The sequence below is a fragment of the Oncorhynchus masou genome, chromosome 16 (assembly GCF_036934945.1).
Source record: "Oncorhynchus masou masou isolate Uvic2021 chromosome 16, UVic_Omas_1.1, whole genome shotgun sequence".
In the NCBI taxonomy this organism is placed as follows: Eukaryota; Metazoa; Chordata; class Actinopteri; order Salmoniformes; family Salmonidae; genus Oncorhynchus; species Oncorhynchus masou.
The window spans coordinates 33,953,558-33,976,752 of NC_088227.1; the positions used below are offsets into that span (position 1 = coordinate 33,953,558).

The 23,195-nt window shown below is 42.6% G+C and overlaps 1 protein-coding gene and 1 pseudogene across 1 annotated transcript; one reads left to right on the top strand and one right to left on the bottom strand.

Annotated features, from left to right (window-relative positions):
• Positions 1 to 995: 995 nt before the first annotated feature.
• LOC135557862 (3'(2'),5'-bisphosphate nucleotidase 1-like) lies at positions 996 to 5,437 on the top strand (annotated as a pseudogene).
• Positions 4,928 to 20,563, bottom strand: LOC135557860 (serine/threonine-protein phosphatase PP1-beta catalytic subunit-like). The gene is made up of 8 exons (XM_064991549.1): positions 20,464 to 20,563; positions 15,388 to 15,519; positions 14,364 to 14,594; positions 14,112 to 14,216; positions 13,970 to 14,041; positions 13,741 to 13,892; positions 6,602 to 6,736; positions 4,928 to 6,520 (listed from the first exon to the last, which is right to left on the bottom strand). The coding sequence occupies exons 1-8, from the start codon at positions 20,513 to 20,515 to the stop codon at positions 6,416 to 6,418; spliced, it is 984 nt and encodes a 327-aa protein (XP_064847621.1). The 5' UTR covers positions 20,516 to 20,563; the 3' UTR covers positions 4,928 to 6,415.
• Between the last annotated feature and the right edge of the window lie 2,632 nt (positions 20,564 to 23,195).

The window sequence follows — 23,195 nt, forward strand, 5'->3', positions numbered from 1 at the left end:
CCTGGTATTCCAGGATATACATTTACAACCAGTCCTGAGCACTAACATCTACAGTAGACACTAGTAAGTACCATTCTCTTCTTTCATGGAGATAACGTTAGCTAGCTATCGTGGTAGCTATACGTGCATTGGTCATCTTCAGGGAAAATAGTGTCTTCAATGCTGTTATGTTATTATTAGCTCAATGGAGATTGCTTTCGATATTAGCTAGATACGATTAGCTAGCTAGCTAACCAGCACTGCTGGGGCTGCAGACTTGTGACACTTGTTAGCTAGCTAGTTGTCTAATGGATGGGGAATAGAAGTTAGAGAATAGACTGATTTGCTTCAAAATATCAGCAGGTTTCAAGCAGTAGCACTGTAATACACACACAACTAGCTAGTAACCTTTGGCAGTTTGGTACTCTGTGGAATCATGGACATATACTCAGTTTCAATAAATGAGCCTTATGCTTGTTACTGTAGGCAACCATGTTCCTGGAGAGCGGACGATACTGCAGGATTTTGTTCCAACTAGGCACCACACCTGACCAACTGAGCTAATTGATCAGTGCAATGGTTGCCTAAATTCAAAACACCTGGTCTTCCAGGACCGTTAAATTAAAAACATGAAGTGCATGCGGCACTCCAGGATCAGGGTTGCCTGCTGTAGCTATTTGTGTGTGTGTGTGTGTGTGTGTGTGTGTGTGTGTGTGTGTGTGTGTGTGTGTGTGTGTGTGTGTGTGTGTGTGTGTGTGTGTGTGTGTGTGTGTGTGTGTGTGTGTGTGTGTGTGTGTGTGTGTGTGTGTAGTCTATAAGTGCTTAAAGGTGTGCTTTAGCCCAAGTAATGGTGACAGCACAAATACTGTCCGTTCTCCTACTACAGGTAGAGGGTGTGTTGATTCATTCAGTTGACTAAAGTGAGTGATCATATAGGTCTATACGCCTTGAGGGTACATAGTGTATATATTTTTTTCTCTGAGCAGTACACTTTTGTATCTCTCCTTCCATCAGCAATGTCGGGAAATCCGGCAGTGGTGATGCGTTTGGTGGCTTACGCAGTGGCAGAGAAGGCAGGAGCTATCATACGGAGGGATCGTGGAAAAGGTTGGACTTACTGAACGCAGAGAGGGGCAAGGTGCTGAATTGAGAGGGAATAGATAGACAGTGAGATGGAGGCTGAATGTTGTTTATAAATGATCTCTCACTCTTATGTGGACAGACGGCGGCTAACGATCTACAGACACTGGCAGACAGGCTGGTCCAGCAGAGCATATGTGCCTCCCTATCCAAAAGCTTCCCCAAAATCACCATCATCGGAGAGGAGGTGGGTGTGAATAACATCAGGTATTGAGCTTAAGGGTTGCACTATTGTCTGGGGCAAATGAACTCAGCAGTCGGGCAAGTTGAGGTTGCCCAAGGTGATTATTATTTTTTTTAAACAACAAAACTGCAAAGATTTACAGTAAGCCTAAAACGGATCTTTCTGGTTCATCCCTATTGTTTAAGTGAAAGATGGACAATTTATGGGAGCTGGGTAAATTGTGGTTGCCCCATTTAGATAGGTTATTATATATATTTTTCTAACATTGGGGCCACACTGGAAGTGTAACTTTTAGTCAGTGGGAGCAGAGCGCTAGCCGCTATGTCAGATTGCTCTCAGGCGTGAGCTGCGCTTAGAATTCTTGAAAATAGAACCAGAACTTATTTTTACACTGGAGCAGCGCAAGCCTTTCAATGAGCTGGCTCTGCAAAAGTTATGCGTCCGATTTAGCAGGCCAGTAGAACAGATTTTTCTGCTTCCTCCCTGTTGTTTAAGTGCTCTCCCTGCAGTTTTGTGTATAAACAAATGTTATTTTACATTTTCAGGAAAGTGACTAATCTTTGGGCAACCTAAAAATACAGCTGACTTGTCCAATTGGCAAGTATTTTCAGACCTTAATGTAAATCCATGCAACTTGCATGAATAGGATCTGTCCTAATGTTACTGACCAATTAATTTTGATGTAAAGATTAGAGTACACAACACATGTTGCACAACATCTGTCTTAACAGTGAACATCTCTCACATCAGGATCTGCCAGAGGCTGTCAAAGAAGACCTGATTGAGAGCAGTCAGTCTGAAGAAATCCTACAAGTCCTGTCCATTGGTGCCCTGAAATAGGAGGTGAGACGCAGGGACTTCAGAGCTGAAACTGAAACCTACTGTACTGATTTTGATCATTTTCTGGGTACTGACTTCTCATTCCAGCTGTGTTTCTGTGTTTGAATGTCCCGGCGTCTGAATTTTAGCTGGCTGTGTGGGTCGACCCCCTTGATGGCACTAAAGAATTACACTGAAGGTAAGCTTACTACGGCGTTATTTTGCCAGTCTTTTGTTTAGATCACTCATTACAGGCTTCCAACACACACCCTCGATTACTACCAGGTATTTCAGTGTCACTCTTCTCTTACACTTCCTCTTAGACCTATACATTGTCCTCTTTGACAAAAACCTGGGGAACTTTTAATTCAGTCATCTCCTAATCATCAGTGCTGATTCCCTTTTTCACTCTCTCTCCTGTCACCCCTGCTGAGCAGCGGCCAAGTGTCTTTACCTGCCACATCAGGTCCAGATGTGTCATACGGGGTCGGTCGCCCAGCTTCTCAGCACGACTCTCCGTATGGTGACAGAGGGAGGGTATTGGGACTGGGATGGACAAGAGCAGAATAGGTGAAGGATACAGGAGGAATGCTTGGACTTCTCCATCTTTTTTTTCTTTGCTATTATACTACCCTTACATCACTTGTTTGTTCTTCATGCTGGAGAACTACCACAGTATGTCTACTAGATATACAGTATGATGTCGATACTTGTGTGAAGTCCACTGTTTGTGTGTTCCCTTCAACAAACATGTCATCTGATCTCAGGTCTTCTTGAGCACGTGACTGTACTGATCGGCATTTCATATGGAGGGAAGGCCATTGCCGGGGTCACCAACCAGCCCTTCTTCAATTACCAGGTACCAACAAGTGATCGACGACAAATAATCTTTCTGCCTTATACCCTCTCACCTATCAGTGCATGTTGAGTAGGGAGAAAACATTTTAGAAATAGGGAGCTAACAAATTCTTCATTTTCAGTTGCAAAACATTTTGCTACATTGTGCCCAATTGAACACGACCTTGGTCCGTGAGTGTGTAATGTCCTGTGTTTTGTATCCACAGTTGGGGACGGAGACAGCAGACATGTGGGGAATGCCAGGACTGGGCGCCTTTGGGTTCGAGCTACAGGAGGTTCCGGATGGCCGCCGCATAGTCACCACGACCCGTTCCCACAGCAACAAACTTGTCAGACATCGTGGATGCCATGGTACCTCATGATGTGATAAGAGTTGGCGGAGCAGGAAATAAAGTGAAATGAGAAGGTATGGTGGGGGTACATAGGTAAACATCAATAAAATGTCTTATTTCTCTGAACCCTTGCTTTGTGTAGATTGTTCAGCTTGGAGGTGAAGGCCTCAGCCTGTCTTTGCCAGTCTAGGAACTAAAAAGTGGGACACTTGTGCCCCTGAAGCCATCCTGCAAACATTGAGGTAAGCAACATCCTCTTGATCATATTGAAAGTACCTCTGAGTAATGAAAAAATAATGGTGTCTTTTTTCTTGTCCGTCCCTCTGCAGGTAAGCTGACAGACATGCATGGCAGTGCGTTGTGTTACGATGCTAATGTTAAGCACATGAATTCTGCTGGGGTGCTGGCCACACTACGCAACCACCAGTACTACACCAGCAAAGTGCCCCAGTCAGTCCTGCAGGCCCTGATTGATAAATATAATTTACAACTTATTGTCCAAAAACCCTGCCAAATTATTTTTTTAAATTCTAGCACCTAGTCATGAATGGAATGTTTTAATTTCCATAATTACTTGTATAAAATCAATGTTGTACCCCAAAGTAATTAATCATGAGCCATAAACAACTAGTAATTCTGGTAAAAATAGTTATGAAGTGTAGTCACTTGACACAAGCAGAACAAATAAAATGTGGTATTTCCAATTCAAAACTATGAACAAGGCTTGAAATGACCGGCTTTCTAAATATAGTATAACCACAAAATGGCCAACAAAAGTAAAATCTTAGTGTATATTTTCTAAAGCGTCTGACCTGATCGCTGTGAATGTCTGAGCACTAGCTTGGCTTCCTTAACGCATTTGGAACTCACCTTAATCTTGTCAAACTTTTGTTTAAATCCAAAGTATTATTTTAATGGCTATAAATCAATCAGTGCTATAGTGATAAAACCACTCATGCTACATTATCTAAGGATTGCAGCTGTGAATTAGGGTTCAGCCAGGAGTTGGAACAGTCAGAGGGAATTAAATGGTAGGAGGAACATCCCAGCACCAAGTGGTTTCAGATCACATTCTACTTTACACAGGCTCAGAAAAATATACCACTGTGTCTTTGGGAACCAGGGATATTGCTCAATGCAAGCCATTTAGATCTACGGCGTCCACATAAGTGAAAATGTCAGTCGGAACCCGGTACCAGAACCACTCAGGTCCCCTAAACAGGGGACATTACATCTGCGGTCATAAGTGTAAAAAAACATTTTTTTACTGTATAGATACTTTTGGGCTAGAAAAATCATGCCATGTTTGACACTTCTGGTATAAAGAATCACATTTGTACAAAATATTTCTAAACAGCCCAGACATTCATTACCCAAATGAAATGGCACAATAATCATGAAACAGACATAGGCCAAGGGTGCCTTCAAAACATATGAAACACATGTCCAAATGATTTGATAAAACTGCTGATCTACATTTACAAATTGGTTGACAGATATGTAATTATTACCTTTGATGGACAGTGGAACAACACTAGGCCCTCCAACACTGCTCCCATTGAGTAGCAGTGTTTTTTTAAGGCAGCCCAAAGAATAATGACAGACAGAGGCAGGGTCAACGGCACTGTTCCATTTATTCCATTCAAAGAGTGAAACGAAAATTTTACAAAATCTCAAAACTGTTTAAAACACTGAGTTTCCAACTTCAAGAGACTGAGATCAGAACAAGGCAAAGGGCAAGATATAGCCAACCTCAAATCTAAAATATTATTTGAATATTCCTCAGTAAGCTCATTAGGTGGATGACAATTCTGAACCAGATATTGGAATCATCTCCTCTTGAAAGGTACACATACTGTATTCACTATTCACGTTCTGATGCCTTGCTGGTTGTTGACATGGCCTCTTTCGGCTGTCCTCTAAGATCTACCACTAGGGGGCAGCAATGTCTAAGTGATCCCTCTACAAAGTGCCATCTCGGCCTCACCCCGAGCTTGGTAAGCATGTGCTTGACCCCCGTGTGATGTAATATGCCATGTTTACAAGAACTGCAGGGGCAATGGGGAATGCTGAAAACAGCTTGTGTAAAGTTAAAAACTTGTAATCGTCTAGTGGGGCCAACTGGCCGTGTTTGAGAAAAATAATATTCAACACCAATAGAAATCCGGTGCCTTTGACTCTTGCCTTAACTTTCCAAGCCACCACCATCTATACAGGCACACAGTTAAAGCAATGTTCATAAACAGTCTTCAGCAATTGAAGCAGGTTCGGTGGAGACGAGGAGAGGGCTGGTGTGGTGGACAAGATTGGTTTTGAATCAACAGGCATTTATTTTAAACACCCATTTGTTGTGAACCTTGAGTTGAGGACACATGACCTTAACTGTACTAGTTGTTAACATGTATACACAGTTAAAATGTACAGAATGTGTATACAATACATGCCCAGTGTGTATATACCGTCATTTTGTATGGTTCTGATAATATGCATTTGCACAAGTACTTTCAAAGTTAATAGTTCATTAGTGTCTCCATAAAGAGAGAAATGAGTCCAACGTGAGTGAAAATGACTTGCTCCAAACTCATTAAGAGGCTAAACCGTTCCACTCAGTTACTGTAGCCAAAACGGCCAATGTTATTAGTAATATTGTGAGAAGGTTACACATTAGCAGGGTAAATTGTGAGACTGGGTGGAGAGGATCTCACGTTATTGTCTTGAAGAGTCAAGGCTGGGGTAAAGAACCCAACTCGCACGCACACACTCATATTATTCAATACTTTTTTCTATACCTGAAGGCAGAAAAGCGTCCCTTCAGAATGCATTGCCCCTTTCCACAAAAGGTGTGTATCGTATTGCTGCACCTTAGCAACCCATTTCATAGCATTGAAAAACCACATGTCACATATTATTAATAAAAATACCAATAAACAAGCAAAGAAAAAAAATACATTCACAGCAAAGATTTAATATTTTACACATGAAGTAGGTGAGTGGGGGTCAGGGGGGCTAGAGCACTTCCCATAGATGGGAGGGAGGGGACAGGACGTTGCAGGGGGCAATAGAGGAAATGGTGCAAGGAGGAGGCGAGATGGGGGCCAGGCGCTCACCTCTTCTTTGGGGCTTGGGCAGTACGAGGCGGGGTTACAGGGCGTCCTGTGTTCACTCCCCCATACTGGTACTTAGCTTTTTTCTCTGACGGCTTCAAAATCTGAGAGAGACAGTATACTTAGTGTTAACAGCACTGGGAGACTCATCCACAAAGAGTGAGTGTGTGCATGCTTGTTCTCACCTGAAAGGAACACATGAGGGACTCATCCACGCTCATCATGCCCCCAGCGTTGTCAAACTCCCCGCAGTAGTTGGGAGCTGAGAACAGCGTCACCAGCTGCCGTTTGGCAAAGAACTCATAGCCGTCCTCAACAACCTTCAGGTACAGAACAACACTTTTAAGTTAACGAACATCCTTTAGAGTTTCATCCTAATGAACATAGCCCTCAGTATCTCATGCATCCTAATGAACAGTGGTGTAAAAATACTTTAAAAAGTACTACTTTAGTCTAGGGTATTTTTTACAACTTGACTACATTCCTAAAGAAAATGATTAAGTTAATCTCCATACATTTTCCCTGATACCCAAAAAGTACTCCTTAAATTTCGAATGATTAGCAGGAAAAGAAAAGTCGAATTCACACACTTAAAAGAGAACATCCCTATTGTCTCTGATCTGGCGGACTCACTAAAAACATGCTTTGTTTGTAAATTCTGACAGTGTTGGAGCGTGACCCTTGCTATCCGTAAATGAAGGAAATTATGCCATCTGGTTTGCTTAATATAAGGAATTAGACAATATTCACACTTTTGATAGTGAAAGTATATTTACAACCAAATACTTTTAGACTGACTTCAGTATTTTACTGGGACTTGAGTCATTCTATATTAAGGTAGCTTTACTTTTACCACCACTGCTAATGAACCAATAGCACTCAGTATCTCATACATCCTAACGAACCAATAGCCCTCAGTATCTCATACATCCTAACGAACCAATAGCCCTCAGTATCTCATACATTCTAATGAACCAATAGCCCTCAGTATCTCATACATCCTAACGAACCAATAGCCCTCAGTATCTCATACATCCTAACGAACCAATAGCCCTCAGTATCTCATACATCCTAACGAACCAATAGCCCTCAGTATCTCATACATCCTAACGAACCAATAGCCCTCAGGATCTCATACATTCTAATGAACCAATAGCCCTCAGTATCTCATACATTCTAACGAACCAATAGCCCTCAGTATCTCATACATCCTAACGAACCAATAGCCCTCAGTATCTCATACATCCTAACGAACCAATAGCCCTCAGTATCTCATACATCCTAACGAACCAATAGCCCTCAGTATCTCATACATCCTAACGAACCAATAGCCCTCAGTATCTCATACATCCTAACGAACCAATAGCCCTCAGTATCTCATACATTCTAACGAAACAATAGCCCTCAGTATCTCATACATCCTAACGAACCAATAGCCCTCAGTATCTCATACATCCTAACGAACCAATAGCCCTCAGTATCTCATACATCCTAACGAACCAATAGCCCTCAGTATCTCATACATTCTAATGAACCAATAGCCCTCAGTATTAGGTCCGGGACAATAACAGTATCGATACTTGTTAGTATCGTTGCAAAGAAACACAAAACAAATTCAACTTCTTTAGAAAAACAGCGCAAATGTTGGAATCAAACACCATTATGTTGTCATCCAGTAGGGTTGCACGATATGAATAAAATAACAAATTACGATTTTTGGGGCCGGATATTGCAATTGTGATTTTCAAACACTTGCAAATTTCATAAGATATGGTTAAAACAAGTGTCCAGGTAGAGAACATCACTTATACATTTATATCATATGAATCCATTCTGTGCTAACTGAATACAAAACCAAATCCCCAAAAAATTGTTGAACATATGAGACAGGATTATTTCACCTACATATTAACAAACACATGAACATGATCAATAGTGTGCTATAAGTGCAGCACTTATTAATTCATTACTAACATTGAGCCCCTATTTTCTATACTACCAAAAGTATGTGGATACCTGCTCGTCAAACATCTCATTCCAAAATCATGGGCATTAATATAGAGTTGGTCCCCCCCTTTGCTGCTATAACAGCCTCCACTCTACTGGGAAGGCTTTCCCCTAGATGTTTGAACTTGCTTTCATTCAGCCACAAGAGCATTAGTGAGGTCAGGCACTGATGTTGGGCAATTAGGCCTAGCTTGCAGTAGGCGGTCCAATTCATCCCAAAGGTGTCGATGGAGTTGAGGTCAGGGCTCTGTACAGGCCAGTGAAGTTCTTCCACACTGATCTCAACAACCCATTTCTGTATGGACCATGTTTTGTGCACGGGGGCATTGTCATGCTGAAACAGGAAAGGGCCTTTCCCAAACTGTTGCCACAAAGTTGGAAGCACAGAATCATCTAGAATGTCATTGTATGCTGTAGCGTTAAGAATTGCCTTAATTGGAAGTAAGGGTCCTAGCCCGAACCATGACAAACAATCCCAGATCAAACTTTGCACTATGCATTCGGGCAGGTAGCGTTCTCCCGACAAACCCAGATTTGTCCATCGGACTGCCAGATGATGAATTCATCACTGCTCCAATGGCAGTGAGCTTTACACCACTCCAGCCAACGCTTGACATTGTGCATGGTGATCTTAAAAACGTGTGCAGCTGCTCGACCATGTAAACCCACTTCGTGAAGCTCCCAACGATCAGTTATTGTGCTGACGTTGCTTCCAGAGGCAGTTTGGAACTCGGTAGTAGGGTTGCAAAGGGTCGGAAACTTTCCGGTAAATTTTAGGAATTCTTCCGGATATTTTCCATGGGAAGTTGAGCCTGGGAATTTGGGGAATTTTGTTTAAAATCATCAAACGTTATAACCTAACAGTGAACCTTTTTTGTGGGATACACAAGGAAATTCTAGGTTTTGTGGCATATTTTGGTTAAACTTTCCCCAATTCAATGGAATTGCAACCCTCTGCATGCATAGTGCATTCGTCCATCACATGTGCAGTGCATTCGTCCATCACACATACAGCTGATTCCAGATCTTGCACACTAATGAGATGCTACTGAGCCCACACTACTACACTGAGCCAGAGCATAGTCGTGGCCAAAAGTAGAGAAAAACACAAATATTAATTTTCAAAGTCTACTGCCTCAGTTTGAATGGTGGCAATTTGCATATACTCCAGAATGTTATGAAGAGTGATCAGATGAATTGCAATTAATTGCAAAGTCCCTCTTTGCCATGCAAATTAACTGAATCCCCAAAAAAACATTTCCACTGCATTTCATCCCTGCCACAAAAAGACCAGCTGACATGTCAGTGATTCTCTTGTTAACGAGGACAAGGCTGGAGATTACTCTGTCATGTTGATTGAGTTCGAATAACAGACTGGAAGCTTCAAAAGAGGGTGGTGCTTGGAATCATTGTTCTTCCTCTGTCAACCATGGAAACGTGCAGTCATCATTGCTTTGCACAAAAAGGGCTTCACAAGCAAGGATATCTCTGCCAGTAAGATTGCACCTAAATCAACCAGTTATAGGATCATCAAGAACTTCAAGGAGAGCGGTTCAATTGTTATGAAGAAGGCTTCAGGGCGTCCAAGAAACTCTAGCAAGCGTCAGGACTGTATCCCAAAGTTGATTCAGCTGCAGGATCGGGGCACCACCATTACAGAGCTTGCTCAGGAATGGCAGCAGGCAGGTGTGAGTGCATCTGCACGCACATTGAGGCGAAGACTTGGAGGATGGCCTGGTGCCAAGAAGGGCAGCAAAGAAGCCACTTCTCTCCAGGAAAAACATCAGGGACAGACTAATATTCTGCAAATGGTACAGGGATTGGAATGCTGGGGACTGGGGTGAAGTCGTTTTCTCTGATGAATCCCTTTCCGATTGTTTGGGGCATCCAGAAAAAAGCTTGTCCGAAGAAGACAAGGTGAGCGCTACCATCAGTCCTGTGTCATGCCAACAGTAAAGCATCCTGAGACCATTCATGTGTGGGGTGGCTTCTCAGCCAAGGGAGTGGGCTAACTCACAATTTTGCCTAAGAACACAGCCATGAATAAAGAATGGTACCAACACATCCTCCGAGAGAAACTTCTCCCAACCATCCAGGAACAGTTTGGTGACGAACAATGCCTTTTCCAGCATGATGGAGCACCTTGCCATAAGGCAAAAGTGATAACCAAGTGGCTTGGGGAACAAAACATCGATATTTTGGGTCCATGGCAAGGAAACTCCCCAGACCTTAATCCCATTGAGAACTTGTGGTCAATCCTCAAGAGGTGGGTGGACAAACAAAACCCCACAAATTCTGACAAACTCCAAGCATTGATATGCAAAAATGGGCTGCCATCAGTCAGGATGTGGCCCAGCAGTTAATTGATAGCATGCCAGGGCGGATTGCAGAGGTTTTGAAAAAGATGGGTCAACACTGAAAATATTGCCTCTTTGCATCAACTTCATGTAATTGTCAATGAAAGCCTTTGACACTTATGAAAATGCTTGTAATTATACTTCAGTATTCCATAGTAACATCTGACAAAAATATTTAAAGACACGACAGCAGCAAACTTTGTGGAAATTAATAATTGTGTCATTATCAAAACCTTTGGCCACGACTGTACATGCTTTCTGGTAAGTTTTGATTAAATGCAAGTACAACTAAATGCATGTTATTCAACCGATCATTGCCCGCACCTGCCCGCCCATCCAGCATCACTACTTTGGACAGCTCCGACTTAGAATACGTGGATAACTACAAATACCTAGGTGTCTGGCTAGACTGTAAACTCTCCTTCCAGACTCACATTAAGCATCTCCAATCAAAAATTAAATCTAGAATCAGCCTCCTATTTCGCAACAAAGTATCCTTCACTCATGCTGCCAAACATACCCTTGTAAAACTGACCATCCTACCGATCCTTAACTTCAGCGATGTCATTTACAAAGTAGCCTCCAACACTCTACTCAGCAAACTGGATGTGGTCTATCACAGTGCCTTCCGTTTTGTCAACAAAGCCCCATATACTACCCACCACTGCAACCTGTACGCCCTCATTGGCTGGCCCTCGCTTCATACTCGTCACCAAACCCACTGGCTACAGGTTATCTACAAGTCTCTGCTAGGTAAAGCCCCGCCTTATTTCAGTTCACTGGTCACCATAGCAGCACCCACTCGTAGCACGCACTCCAGCAGGTATATCTCACTGGTCAACCCCAAAGCCAATTCCCCCTTTGGTCGCCTTTCCTTCCAGTTCTCTGCTGCCACTGACTGGAACGAACTGCAAAAAATAATAATAATAAAATAAAAATCACTGAAGCTGGAGATTATTATTTTTGTATTATTTTTTTTTCTAATGGAAGGATTTAATCATTTGCAATTATGTCTACTTATGATAAGGTATAAGGTTTACGTTTACATATGATATGATAAATATATCCAATGCAAAAAACTACATTTAAAAATGGTAATTTGTAAGTCGCTCTGGATAAGAGCGTCTGCTAAATGACTTAAATGTAATGTAATGTATTAATATTAATTTGCATATTTTCATTAATTCACATATATTCCCACCTCTGAATATTCCCCATAATGTGCAACCCTAATTGGTAGTGAGCGTTGCAACCATGAGCGTTGCAACTGTTAGCTTGTGGGGCCTACCATTTCACGGCTGATCTGTTGCTCCTAGATGTTTCCACTTCACAATAACATTGCTTACACTTGACCGGGCAGCTCTAGAACTGACTGACCTATGACGGTGCCAAGTTGAAACTCACTGAGCTCTTCAGTAAGGCCATTCTACTGCCAATGTTTGTCTATGGAGATTGCATGGCTGGTTTTTATACATCTGTCAGCAACAGGTGTGGCTGAAATAGCCAAATTCGCATACTTTTGTATGCATCTATACACACACACGTAAGTAAGTAAATAAATAAATATAACCATTATGAGTAATTAAATAAGCTAAGTTAGTTATTTATTCAGGCAGCCATAGGCTAGGAAGCATATGATTGAGTAATTATGTACCCTGAACAAAAATATAAAAACGCAACATGTAAAGTGCTAGTCCCATGTTCCATGAGCTGAAATATGAGCCCAGAAATGTTCCATAAGCACAAAAAGCTTAAAGGTAATAACATGTTGAGCACAAATGTGTTTACATCACTGTTAATGATCATTTTATCCTTTGTCAATATAATCTATCCACTTGACAGGTGTGGCATATCAAGAAGCTGATTAAACAGCATGAACATTGCACAGGTGCACCTTGTGCTGGGGACAATCAAAGGCCACTAAAATGTGCAGTTGTCACAACACAATGCCACAGATGTCTCAAGTTGAGGGATATTGCAATTGGCATGCTGACTGCAGGAATGTGCATCAGAGCTGTTGCCAGAGAATTTAATGTTAATTTATCTACCATAAGCAATGTATGTCGTTTTAGAGAATTTGGCAGTACATCCAACAGACCTCACAACCGCAGACCACATGTAACCATGACAGCCCAGGACCTCCACATGTCTGTAATAAAACTCTTTTGTGGCAAAAAACTCATTTTGACTGGCTGGGCCTGGCTCCAGGCTCAACCATGGCTGCGCTACTGCCCAGTCATGTGAAATCCATAGATTAGGGCCTAATGAATTTATTTCAATTGACTGATTTCCTTATATGAACTATTTGTCATGTTGCCTCTTGTTGTCACCACAACTCTGAGGCACTTTTTGCACAGCACTTGCATTTGGTTGACATTGGTTTGCCTGTCGCTAAAATACTGCCAAATCACTGAAGATGTGCTCTTTGGCACCAAATCAACGTTCATTAGCACTAGCATGACTCATTTTTCCGACACACTGAGGTCAAGCCACAGAGTTTCTAAACATTCTACTGTAAGGGCTTCACCAAAGACCACTCTTCTCATCACCATCTAACTGCGTGCCTAAAACAGGGATGCTTGTGATTTGCCTGCATGTGCACGCCATGCAGAGTGAGAGCCCGCTTGTGATTGGTCAGCATCCTTTGTGCATGTAGAGTGTGAATGCGCATCTCATTGGAGGAGGTACCATAGTGTAGTTTGTTGTATTAATGAAGTTTCAAAAGAAAGAGAAAAATCGCAGCCTCTTGCGATATGGATAGTGCATGTCAATATAGCACTTACGATTTTAATTTGATTAAATCTTGCAGCCCTGTCATCCAGAGTCACATTTATTTTCCAAGTTTCAGCACACAATTTTTTACATACAGCAGGTTTTAAAGGTCTTCTTCCTGTTGCGATACTGGTATTGTCACAGCCTTACTCCGTATCGCCTACATTGTTTCAGTATAAAGGCTCTACCTGGTGGGCTCTGCAGATGAGGTCCAGGTCGTGGCGGTTGAGGAACTTGCTGACCACGTCGGCCCCAAAGGTGAAGGAGACGCCCCGGTCGTTTTCCCCCCAGCCCTGCACGTCTTTGTCTGGATCTGACCACAGCAGGTCACACAGCAGGCCTAGCACAGAGATGGCGGGGTCAGCACAGTCAGAGCCAGTCACAAATATATAACTCCCGACACACACGTTAACACACCTGTGTCAGGGACATCAGTGGGCCTCATGATGCGTCGGATTTGTTCCATGGACTGCAGATCAGGAGAGAGACCTGAGGAAAAGGGATGATTGTTAATTCATAATAGGGATTGAATTGATAGAAAAGCCCCCATGCATACTACCTCCATGGCAGCAGAAGATCTTCTCATCGATTATAGCGGCAATGGGCAAACAGTTGAAGCAATCTGTGAAGGTCTTCCACAGCTTTATGTTGAATCTGCGTTTGCCTGAGGAACACAACAAAGAAAGGACATGGAATTATGCTAATAATTAGTAAAGATCACAAAAGCAATACTATTATGGATCCTCCATCCTCATGGAGAAAGATAACTGATTCAGCATGTGTGTGTGTGTGACACTGCTTCCGGTCTTACACTCGTCATAGAAACCGTAGATGCGGTTGATGGAGGCACATTCGTGGTTTCCTCTGAGCAGGAAGAAGTTCTCAGGGTATTTGATCTTGTAGGCCAGCAGTAGGCAGATGGTTTCCAGGGACTGCTTGCCTCGGTCCACATAATCCCCCAGGAACAGGTAGTTAGCCTCCGGGGGGAAGCCCCCATACTCAAAGAGCCGCAGCAGGTCTGTGTACTGGCCATGGATATCACCTAGAGAGAGCGGAGGGGTTGGGAGATGACCATTATTTGATGTGCCCTTTATTTTACCAGGGAAGTCACATTGCCTTTCTTTTTTAAAGTGCACCCTGGACACCTGGAAGGAGTGGAGAAGAGTGTGAGTGACTAGACTTGAGCCAGATTGTGTCCTTGCTGGAAGGGAGATGGCCCCATCCGGCAGAGCCGCAGACACTCAAGGGAGACAGCATTTATATCCTCCTGCTCTACTTACTGAGCTAGGCCTTTGTCTCTCCAATGTGTTATCCTCTCCTTTCTCTCTGACATTTTGGCTTAAAGACAACTGTGTGGTAAGGTTAGTGCAAGGACTATAAAAATGTATAGAATGGTATGGATAGTGCCAGGACACCAGTGAATTTATAGGCATCTGTGGTTTTATTTACCTGAAGATTTCTATGAGGACAGGTATGGGTACCTGTTTATAGCTTCATAATTCTGTATTTTATTCCATGAGTTTTAATTTCCTTATTTTTAACTCTATCATTGGGAAAGAGCTAGTAAGTAAGCATTTCACGGTGAAGTCTACACCTGCTATATTCAGCACATGACAAATAAAATGTAATTTGATTTAGGTAGGCTTCTGGACATCTTTCTTGGCCATGTAAAATCACCTTAGGCCTATGTCAGCTTTTTATAATTTTTCTAACCCTGGTATGACTCATTTCTCATATGCTATTTGTGCTCTAAGATACACAGAGCGAGAGAGACAGAGAGACGGAGAGCGCTCCAGAGTAAAGACAGCGCAAGCGGGAGAAGTAATTGTACTGACCACAAATTTTGAGCGGCGCCTCCAGCTCCAGTAGGATGGGCTGGCTGAGGAAGATCTCCCGGGACTTGATGCACAACCCCCGCACCTCCGCCTCCGTCATCTGGACTATCTTCCCTGGACGGCATCCTCGCACTTCACAAAAAGATAGGGCGATCAATCATCACAACCATGAGTCATGACCCTGCTCTCCATTGTAATCATGCAGACTTTGTTTCACATTCTTTTTTATGGTCTTCAAATCAGTGCAGAATATGAAACCACAGGATAAGTCCTAAAAGAAGAAACAAAAGTCGGACCAAATCCTTTTGATATCGTTGCAAAACCTCAAATTTCAATGTATTTTCATTCAGATCAGATGGCATAGATTTACACTGACCAATAATAATAACGCTGTTGAAACAAAAACATCTTCCAAGGCCCTAACCGATTTCTAATAGGATGACGACTACCGCATACCTAATGGACATTTAGAAAAGGCCTTCTGCTCGACTTCACAAATGACAGGATTGCAGGTCACAGCCATTTGACTTTCATTAACAGTAATCGATTGGTTAATGGTTTTTAGGGAGTCACCCAGTAAACCTCCCGGCTAGGACGTGGATGACATTGAGTTGGAAATTATTATTTTTTTTTTAAGGCTTGCCATTTCGGGTTCAGCAATGTGCTGGCAACATGAAAGGAGTGAGACTGCAAGTGATTGTCACTGCTGCTGTGTGCAGTGTTCCAAGTGGGGATAAAGTGTCTTGAAAGCGTGTTATGTATAATTTGATGGTAAAAATGCTTTTTATTCATTCATAGTGTGTATTATTTTGGCTAATAAATTCAGATGAGATTGACTGTATTTTTTGTAAGTTTCAAGTTAAAGTCACGTGCACAAGTACAGCGAAATGCCTGTAAACCCAAAAATGCAGTAATTAATGTCAATGTAGTACTACAAAATAACAACGGTAGGACAAAAACACGAGAAATAAAAATAAGAACACAAGAAAGTAAAAAGCTATATACAGGGTCAGTTCCAATAGCATATTTAGACTGAACAAAATTGTTAAAACGCAACAATTTCAACGTTTTCACTGAGTTACAGTTCATATAAGGAAATAGGCCCACCCACTTGGGAGCCAGGACAACCCATCTCTAAAACGATGTTGAGGCAGCTTATGGTAGCGAAATGAGCATTCAATTATCTGGCAACAGCTCTGGTGGACATTCCTGCAGTCAGCATGCCAATTGGACACTCTCATAACTTGAGACATCTGTGGCATTGTGTTGTGTGACAAAACTGCACATTTTAGAGTGGTCTTTTATTGTTTCCAGCACAAGGTGCACCTGTGCAATGATCATGCTGTTTAATTAGCTTCTTGATAAGCCACACCTGTTAGGTGGATGGATTATCTTGGCAAAGGTGAAATGCTCATTAACAGGGATGTAAACAAATTTGTGCACAAAATGTGAGAGAAATCAACTTTTCTAATGAAACATGGGACCAACACTACATGTTGCCTTCACATTTCTGTTCAGTGTAAAATGTGCTGGGCTATTGGAGTGATACATATACTTTTGTCCGTGTAGTATATGGACACCCTTTCAAATTAGTGGATTCAGCTATTTTAGCCACACTCGTTGTTGACAGGTATAAAATCCAGCACACAGCCATGCAATTTCCGTAGACAAACATTGGCAGTAGAATGGCCAGTACTGAAGATCTCAGTGACTTTCAATGTGGCTCTGTCATTGGATGCCACCTTTCTAACAAGTCAGTTCAGCACTGGTCAACTGTAAGTGCTGCTGTTACTGTGAATTGGAAACGTCTTGGAGCAACAACGTATCAGCCACTAACTGGTAGGCCACACAAGCTCACAGAACGGGACTGTCGAGAGCTGAAGCACATAGTGCGTAAAAATAGTTTGTCCTTGGTTGCAACACTCACTATTGTGTTCCAAGCAACATCAGCATAACAACTATTTGTCGGGAGTTTCATAAAATGGGTTTCCATGGCCGAGCAGCCGCACACAATGCAAAACATCGGCTGGAGTGGTGTAACGCTTGACACCATTGGAATCTGGAAACACATTCGCTGTAGTGATTAATCACGCTTCACCATTTGGTAGTCCATTGGCCAAATCTAGGGTTAGCGGATGCCAGGAGAGGTTGACCGATGCCAACCAGAGAATGACTGATTAATGGCCGATTTCAAGTTTTCATAACAATCGGTAATCTGCATTTTTGGACGCCGATTACATTGCAATCCACAAGGAAACTGCGTGGCAGGCTGACCACCTGTTATGCGAGTGCAGCAAGGAGCCAAGGTAGGTTGCTAGCATTAAACTTCTCTTATAAAAAACAATCTTCACATAAATCACTAGTTAACCTAGTAATATCATCAACCATGTGTAGTTAACTAGCTTGTCCTGCGTTGCATATAATCAATGTGGTGGCTGTTGATTTATCATCGAATCACAGCCTAGACTGCATCCAATCCGCTGAGTAGAGTGTTGGAGGCTATTCTGTAAATGACATCGCTAAATTAATGTATCGGAAGGATAGTCAATTTTACGAGGGTATGTTTGGCAGCATGAGTGAAGGATGATTTGTTGCGAAATAGGAAGCAGATTCTAGATTTAATTTTGGATTGGAGATGCTTAAAGTCTGGAAGGAGAGTTTACAGTCAAACCAGCCACCTAGGCATTTGTAGTTGTCCACATATTCGAAGTCAGAACCATCCAGAGTAGTGACACTGGACGGGCGGGCAGGTGCAGGCAGCGAAGAGAATGCATTTAGTTTTACTTGCATTGGAGGCCACAGAAGGAGAGTTGTATGACATTGAAGCTCGTCTGGTGGTTGGTTAACACAGTGTCCAAAGAAGGGCCAGAAGTATACAGAATGGTGTCGTCTGCATAGAGGTGGATCAGAGAATCACCAGCAGCAAGCGCGACATCATTGATGTATACAGAGAAAAGAGTCAGCCCGAGAATTGAACACTGTGGCACCCCTATAGACTGCCAGAGGTCCGGACAACAGGCCCTCCGATTTGACACAATGAACTCTGAGAAGTAGTTGGTGAACCAGGCGAGGCAGTCATTTGAGAAACCAAGGCTGTCGAGTCTGCCAATAAGAATGTGTTGATTGACAGAGTCGAAAGCCTTGGCCAGGTTGATGAATACAGCTGCACAGTAATGTCTCTTATCAATGGTGGTTATGATATCGTTTAAGACCTTGAGCGTGGCTGAGGTGCACCCATGGCCAGCTCGGAAGCAGATTGCACAGCAGAGAAGGTACGTGGAACTCGAAATGGTTGGTGATGTGTTTGTTAACTTGGCTTTCGAAGATCTTAGAAAGGCAGGGTAGGATAGATATAGGTCTGTAGAAGTTTGGGTCTAGAGTGTCACCCCCTTTGAAAAGGTGGATGACCGTGGCAGCTTTCCAATCTTTGGGGATCTCAGACGATACGAAAGAGATGTTGAACAGGCTAGTAATAGGGGTTGCAACATTTTCGGCAGATAATTTTTAAAAACGAGAGGGTCCAGATGGTCGAGCCCGGTCTGATTTGTAGGGTCCAGATTTTGGAACTCTTTCAAAACATCAGCTATGTGGATTTGAGTGAAGGAGAAATGGGGAGGCTTGGGGAAGTTGCTGTGGGGCGTGCAGGGCTATTGACCGGGGTAGGGGTAGCCAGGTGAAAAGCATGGCCAGAAGTAGAAAAATGCTTTTTGAAATTCTCAATTATAGTGGATTTATTGGTGGTGACAGTGTTTCCTAGCCTCAGTGCAGTGGGCAGCTTGGAGGAGGTGCTCTTATTCTCTATAGACTTTAGTGTCGCAGAACGTTTTGGAGTTTGTACTACATGATGCAAACTTGTGAGTTGCTTTGTGAGGTTTTAAAGGTCACAGCCATTTATGTAAATACCAGCTGAACAGTACCAGTGGCCTGGCTTTGTCCCCAAGTTAGAGCAAGGTCCACACCAACCATGGGTTCCAGGCCCATGTAGATGGAAACAGAAAGGTCTGAGCCTTTTGGGTTAAACACCAGGGTAAATCCTGTATGGAAATGCACCATCCTTTCATTGTCACACCCCATCATTCACTCCTTAACATCACCTTGATTGTTTCGAAATGAATTAACTATGAGAAAAGAAACCAAGACTATGAAGGCTTCTAAAGTTAGGGAAATTATCATCTTGAAAATGTTCCATAGGTGAGTTCTGCCCAGAAATAAAACGCTCGGGTACATATCAAACATTGAGAGCGGTTACTGTAGAGTTAAACAGACTACTGATGCGAAACTGAATAGCCAACAAGAGGGCAGTTAAAATTAATGTTAGGGCTGTTTGAGTTGACGGATACTAGATTTTTTTTGTGTACTTGCTATACATACCGACATTCTTAGCTACTTCACCAACAACCGAATAGCCCCTAGGCGTGTATTGAAAACAAATGTTAATGTAACGTTATTAGTTAGCTTGCACTCAACACGGACTGGGGGGGGTGTTTCCGTTGGCAAACCAAGCGGTCTGCTCGAAAAATCACCTCTCATCAAGGTGTAAAAACTCACGTTAGCGACTTAGTCGGTAGCTAGCCACCAAAATGTATACAAAAAAAACAGCAACATCCCTGTTCTGTGATAGGCAAAAAATATAACTAACTTGGGCTAAATGGTCAACATCTATTTAACTAGTTGGCTAACTTAGTTGGCTAGCTAGTTTGGTAAGCTAGTTAACGTTGTCAATGGCTTGCATGACAGCGCAACACACAAACATAACATTTTGAAAATAAATGTATTTTCTCTTCGACATGTCTAGTCAGCTAGCTACGGTGGCGTTGCTGTTAAAATTGTAGCTAGCTCAAACTGGATAGAGTAGCTAGCTAATGCTAGCCACTGACACTGTACTTTGTTGAACCACCTTCCTCTGACGCGCTAACGTTAGCTAGCTATTTCGCAAACTCAACTGGCCAATGCCAAATATGAGGTTACATTCGTGTTTTGACACCCGAAAATAACATGACATCATGTTACACGTGTAAATACTGTCTCCACCATATAACCGCAGGGTTAATTGCAAAATAACATGATATATCATACCTTCAAGCAATCGGGAGATGATGCTGTCAACGTTGAGCTCGCTTTCCGCCATTTTCTTCAAAAAACTGAAAACTACTACGCAGAGAGAACTATCTCCTACTCACCACCCGGGGTCGTGGTTTACTACTTTACAGTACAAACTATTTATTTATTTTATTTTTTATTTCACCTATATTTAACCAGCTGGCCAGTTGAGAACAAGTTCTCTTTTACAACTGCGACCTGGCCAAGATAAAGCAAAGCAATGCGACACAAACAACACAGAGTTGCACATGGGATAAGCAAACGTACAGTCAATAGCACAATAGAAAAGTCTATATATATATTTAGTCATTCACCAATTGTGCAAGTTCTCCCACTTAAAAAGATGAGGCCTGTAATTTTCATCATAGGTACACTACAAATATGACAGACAAAATGAGGGGGAAAAAATCCAGAAAATCTCATTGTAGGATTTTTAATGAATTTATTTGCAAATTATGGTGGAAAATAAGTATTTGGTCAATAACAAAAGTTTCTCAATACTTTGTTATATACCCTTTGTTGGCAATGACAGAGGTCAAACGTTTTCTGTAAGTCTTCACAAAGTTTTCACACACTGTTGCTGGTATTTTGGCCCATTCCTCCATGCAGATCTCCTCTAGAGCAGTAATGTTTTGCGACTGTTGCTGGGCAACACAGACTTTCAACTCGCTCCAAAGATTTTCTATGGGGTTGAGATCTGGAGACTGGCTAGGCCACTCCAGGACCTTGAAATGCTTCTTACGAAGCCACTCCGTCGTTGCCCAGGCGGTGTGTTTGGTATCATTGTCATGCTGAAAGACCCAGCCACGTTTCATCTTCAATGCCCATGCTGATGAAAGGAGGTTTTCACTCAAAATCTCACGATACCTGGCCACATTCATTCTTTCCTTTACACGGATCAGTCGTCTTGGTCCCTTTGCAGAAAAACAGCCCCAAAGCATGATGTTTCCACCCCCATGCTTCACAGTAGGTATGGTGTTCTTTGGACGCAACTCAGCATTCTTTGTTCTCCAAACACGACGAGTTGAGTTTTTACCAAAAAGTTCAATTTTGGTTTCATCTGACCATATGACATTCTCCCAATCTTCTTTTGGATCATCCAAATGCTCTCTAGCAAACTTCAGACGGCCTGGACATGTACTGCCTTAAGCAGGGGGACACGTCTGGCACTGCAGGATTTGAGTCCCTGGCAGCGTAGTGTGTTACTGATGGTAGGCTTTGTTACTTTGGTCCCAGCTCTCTGCAGATCATTCACTAGGTCCCCCTGTGTGGTTCTGGGATTTTTGCTCACCGTTCTTGTGATCAATTTGACCCCACGGGGTGAGATCTTGCGTGGAGCCCCAAATCGAGGAAGATTCATCAGTGGTCTTGTATGTCTTCCATTTCCTAATAATTGCTCCCACAGTTGATTTCTTCAAACCAAGCTGCTTACCTATTTCAGATTCAATCTTCCCAGCCTGGTGCAGGTCTACAATTTTGTTTCTGGTGTCCTTTGACAGCTCTTTGGTCTTGGCCATAGTGGAGTTTGGAGTGTGACTGTTTGAGGTTGTGGACAGGTGTCTTTTATACTGATAACAAGTTCAAACAGGTGCCATTAATACAGGTCATGAGTGGAGGACAGAGGAGCCTCTTAAAGAAGAAGTTAAAGGTCTGTGAGAGCCAGAAATGTTGTTTGTTTTCAGGTGACCAAATACTTATTTTCCACTATAATTTGCAAATAAATTCATTAAAATCCTACAATGTGATTTTCTGGATTTTTCTCATTTTGTCTGTCATAGTTGAAGTGTACAGCATGCATTTAGTTTTACTTGCTATGATAAAAATTGCAGGCCTCTCTCATCTTTTTAAGTGGGAGATCTTGCACAATTGGTGGCTGACAAAATGGATGGCACTGTGATAGACTACATCCAATTTGCTGAGTAGAGTGTTGGAGGCTATTTTGTAAATGACATCGCCAAAGTCAAGGATTGGTAGGATAGTCAGTTTTACGAGGGTATGTTTGGCAGCATGAGTGAAGGATGACTTGTTGCGAAATAGGAAGCTGATTCTAGATTTAATATTGGATTGGAGATGCTTAATGTCAGTCTGGAAGGAGAGTTTACAGTCTAATCAGACACCTAGGTATTTGTTGTTGTCCACATATTCTAAGTCAGAACCGTCCGGAGTAGTGATGCTAAACGGGCGGGCGGGTGCGGGCACTGATCGGTTGAACAGCATGCATTTAGTTTTACTTGCATTTAAGAGCAGTTGGAGGCCACGGAAGGCAGGTTGTATGGCATTGAAGCTCGTCTGGAGGTTAGTTAACACAGTGCCCAAAGAAAGGCCAGAAGAATACAGAACGGTGTCGTCTGAGTAGAGGTGGATCAGAGAATCACCAGCAGCAAGAGCGACATCATTGATGTATACAGAGAAAAGAGTTGGCCCGAGAATTGAACCCTGTGGCACCCCCGTAGAGACTGCCTGTGGTCCGGACAAAAGGCCCTCCAATTTGACACACTGAACTCTATCTGAGAAGTAGTTGGTGAACCAGGCAAAGCAGTCATTTGAGAAACCAAGGCTGTTAAGTCTGCCAATAAAGAATGTGGTGATTGACAGTCGAAAGCATTGGCCAGGTCGATGAATACGGCTGCACAGTATTGTATTTTATCGATGGCGGCTATGATATCGTTTAGGATCTTGAGCGTGCTGAGGTGCACCCATGACCAGCT

Bases quoted from the DNA above. Each gene is read 5' to 3' on its own strand.
- LOC135557860 (XM_064991549.1), bottom strand. From the start codon at position 20,515: ATGGCGGAAAGCGAGCTCAACGTTGACAGCATCATCTCCCGATTGCTT. The intron at 15,520-20,463 runs GTATGATATATC...CTTTTTGTGAAG, and splicing joins CATCTCCCGATTGCTTGAAG to TGCGAGGATGCCGTCCAGGG. The intron at 6,521-6,601 runs GTGAGAACAAGC...TGTCTCTCTCAG, and splicing joins CCCTCATGTGTTCCTTTCAG to ATTTTGAAGCCGTCAGAGAA.